This window comes from Aotus nancymaae, unplaced genomic scaffold, assembly GCF_030222135.1.
Source record: "Aotus nancymaae isolate 86718 unplaced genomic scaffold, 86718_ANA_hifiasm-v0.15.2.pri h1tg000022l_1, whole genome shotgun sequence".
NCBI lineage: Eukaryota > Metazoa > Chordata > Mammalia > Primates > Aotidae > Aotus > Aotus nancymaae.
Genome location: NW_026988435.1, coordinates 9,327,594 through 9,329,865, shown reverse-complemented (window position 1 = coordinate 9,329,865; position 2,272 = coordinate 9,327,594). Strand labels below are relative to the sequence as shown.

General features: G+C 45.2%; 1 protein-coding gene across 1 annotated transcript; it reads right to left on the bottom strand.

Annotated features, from left to right (window-relative positions):
• Positions 1–327: 327 nt before the first annotated feature.
• Positions 328–1,684, bottom strand: LOC105718833 (phosphoglycerate kinase 1-like). The gene is given in 2 exon segments (XM_064379962.1): positions 328–1,126; positions 1,129–1,684. Coding segments are annotated over 2 exon segments (1,239 nt in total). The 3' UTR covers positions 328–443.
• Between the last annotated feature and the right edge of the window lie 588 nt (positions 1,685–2,272).

The following is a 2,272-nucleotide window of genomic DNA, read 5'->3' as shown; positions in this document are numbered from 1 at the left end:
ATATTTTTTTTCACGGTTTCAATGGACACTTTTATTGTTTATTTAATGGATCATCAATTTCACCTCCCTACCTACAAAGGCAATTTCATCTTGTTCCCACGCTGAGTAGTGAAACAGTGACAAAGCTAATAAGAATAAGCTACATCAAAAGAGAACTAAGCTAACACAGCTCACCAACAGGCAGCATATAAATATTGCACTCTAGAATGCACAATGGTTTAGTCACTAAGAAATTCAAACGATATCTCAAAGAATGTAGGCATACCCAGGGTGCAGTAAAGATGAGCTGAGACGCTGTGCAACTGTTTTAAGGGTCCCTGGCACTGCCTCTTTTGGCCACTAACTGAATCGACATGGAAGGTTTTGGCTAATGCCAAGTGGAGATGCAGAAAATGCTAAGGTGACTTGGGGGCTGTGCACAGGAACTAAAAGGCAGGAAAGTACTAAATATTGCTGAGAGCATCCACCCCAGGAAGGACTTTACCTTCCAGGAGCTCTAAACTGACACCACCCCCAGTGCTCACATGGCTGACCTTATCCTCCGTGTTCCATTCGGCACAGCAAGTGGCAGTGTCTCCACCACCTATGATGGTGATGCAGCCCCTAGAAGTGGCTTTCACCACCTCATCCATGAGGGCTTTGGTTCCCCGGGCACAAGCTTCCCATTCAAATACCCTCAGAGGACCATTCCACACAATCTGCTTAGCCCGAGTGACAGCCTCAGCATACTTCTTGCTGCTTTCAGGACCACTGTCCAAACCCATCCAGCCAGCAGGTATGCCAGAAGCCACAGTGGCTTGGCCAGTCTTGGCATTCTCATCAAACTTGTCAGCAGTGACAAAGTCAATCTTCACACCACTCTTCTCAGCTTTGGACATTAGGTCTTTGACAATCTTGGCTTCCTCTTCATCAAACAGAGAAGTACCAATCTTCATGTTGTTGAGCATCTTAAAGAAGATAAAAGCCATTCCACCACCAATAATCATCTCATTGACTTTGTCCAGCATATTATTGATCAGCTGGATCTTGTCTGCAACTTTAGCTCCACCCAGGATGGCCAGGAAGGGTCGCTCTGAGCTCTCTAAGGCCTTGGCAAAGTAGTTCAGCTCTTTCTTCATCAAAAAACACCAGCCTTCTGTGGCAGATTGACTCCTACCATGGAACTGTAGGCTCTGTGAGCAGTACCAAAAGCATTATTAACATAGACATCCCCTAGCTTGGAAAGTGAAGCTCGGAAAGCTTCTATTTTGGCTGGCTCAGCTTTAACCTTGTTCTCAGAAGCATCTTTTCCCTTCCCTTCTTCCTCCACATGAAAGCGGAGGTTCTCCTGCAGGATGACAGACCCAGCAGCTGGGTTGGCACAGGCTTTCTCCACTTCTGGGTCTACACAGTCCTTCAAGAACAGAACATCCTTGCCCAGCAGAGATTTGAGTTCCACAGCAACTGGCTCTAAGGAGTACTTGTCAGGCATAGGGACACCATCAGGCCGGCCTAGGTGGCTCATAAGAACTACTGACTTGGCTCCATTACCTAAGCAGAATTTGATGCTTGGGACAGCAGCCTTAATCCTCTGCTTGTTTGTTATCTGGCTGTTCTTCATAGGAACATTGAAGTCGACTCTCATAATGATCAGCTTCCCTTTCATGGCCAGCTTGTCTAGCGTCAGCTTGTTAGAAAGAGACATTTTGGAAATACAGCCGGGAGAGAGGTGGTGATTCAGACAGCGAGGGAGCCGGCTGCGCTCAGCAGGCTTGCAGAATGCCAACCACCACAGCTACTGATATTTAAAGGAATGTTTCTACTTTCCATAGTTGACGAATTTGGTAAAATAATAAAATATTTTCTCTGATAATTCTTAATCTTTACTTGAGTGAAGAGAGACAGACTTTTTTTTTTTTTCTAATAGAAGATATGCGAAAGCAGCGGACTGAGCTAACAAATGTCAGGTCTGGTTTTGCTTCCACAGCTGATATACTCCGTGATTCTTAGGAAATCAACACGGCAATGCCAATTAATAGGTGAAAGAATTAAGTGACCTAAAATTCTTTTTTTTTTTTTTTTTTTTTTTTTTGAGACGGAGTCTCATTCTGTCACTCAGGCTGGAGTGCAATGGCGAGATCTCGGCTCACTGCAGCCTCGGCCTCCCGGGTTCAAGCAGCTCTTCTGCCTCAGCATCTCAGGTAGCTAGGATTACAGGTGTCCACTACCACGCCAAGCTAATTTTTCTATTTTTAGTAGAGACAGGGTTTCACCATGTTTGTCAGGCTGGTCT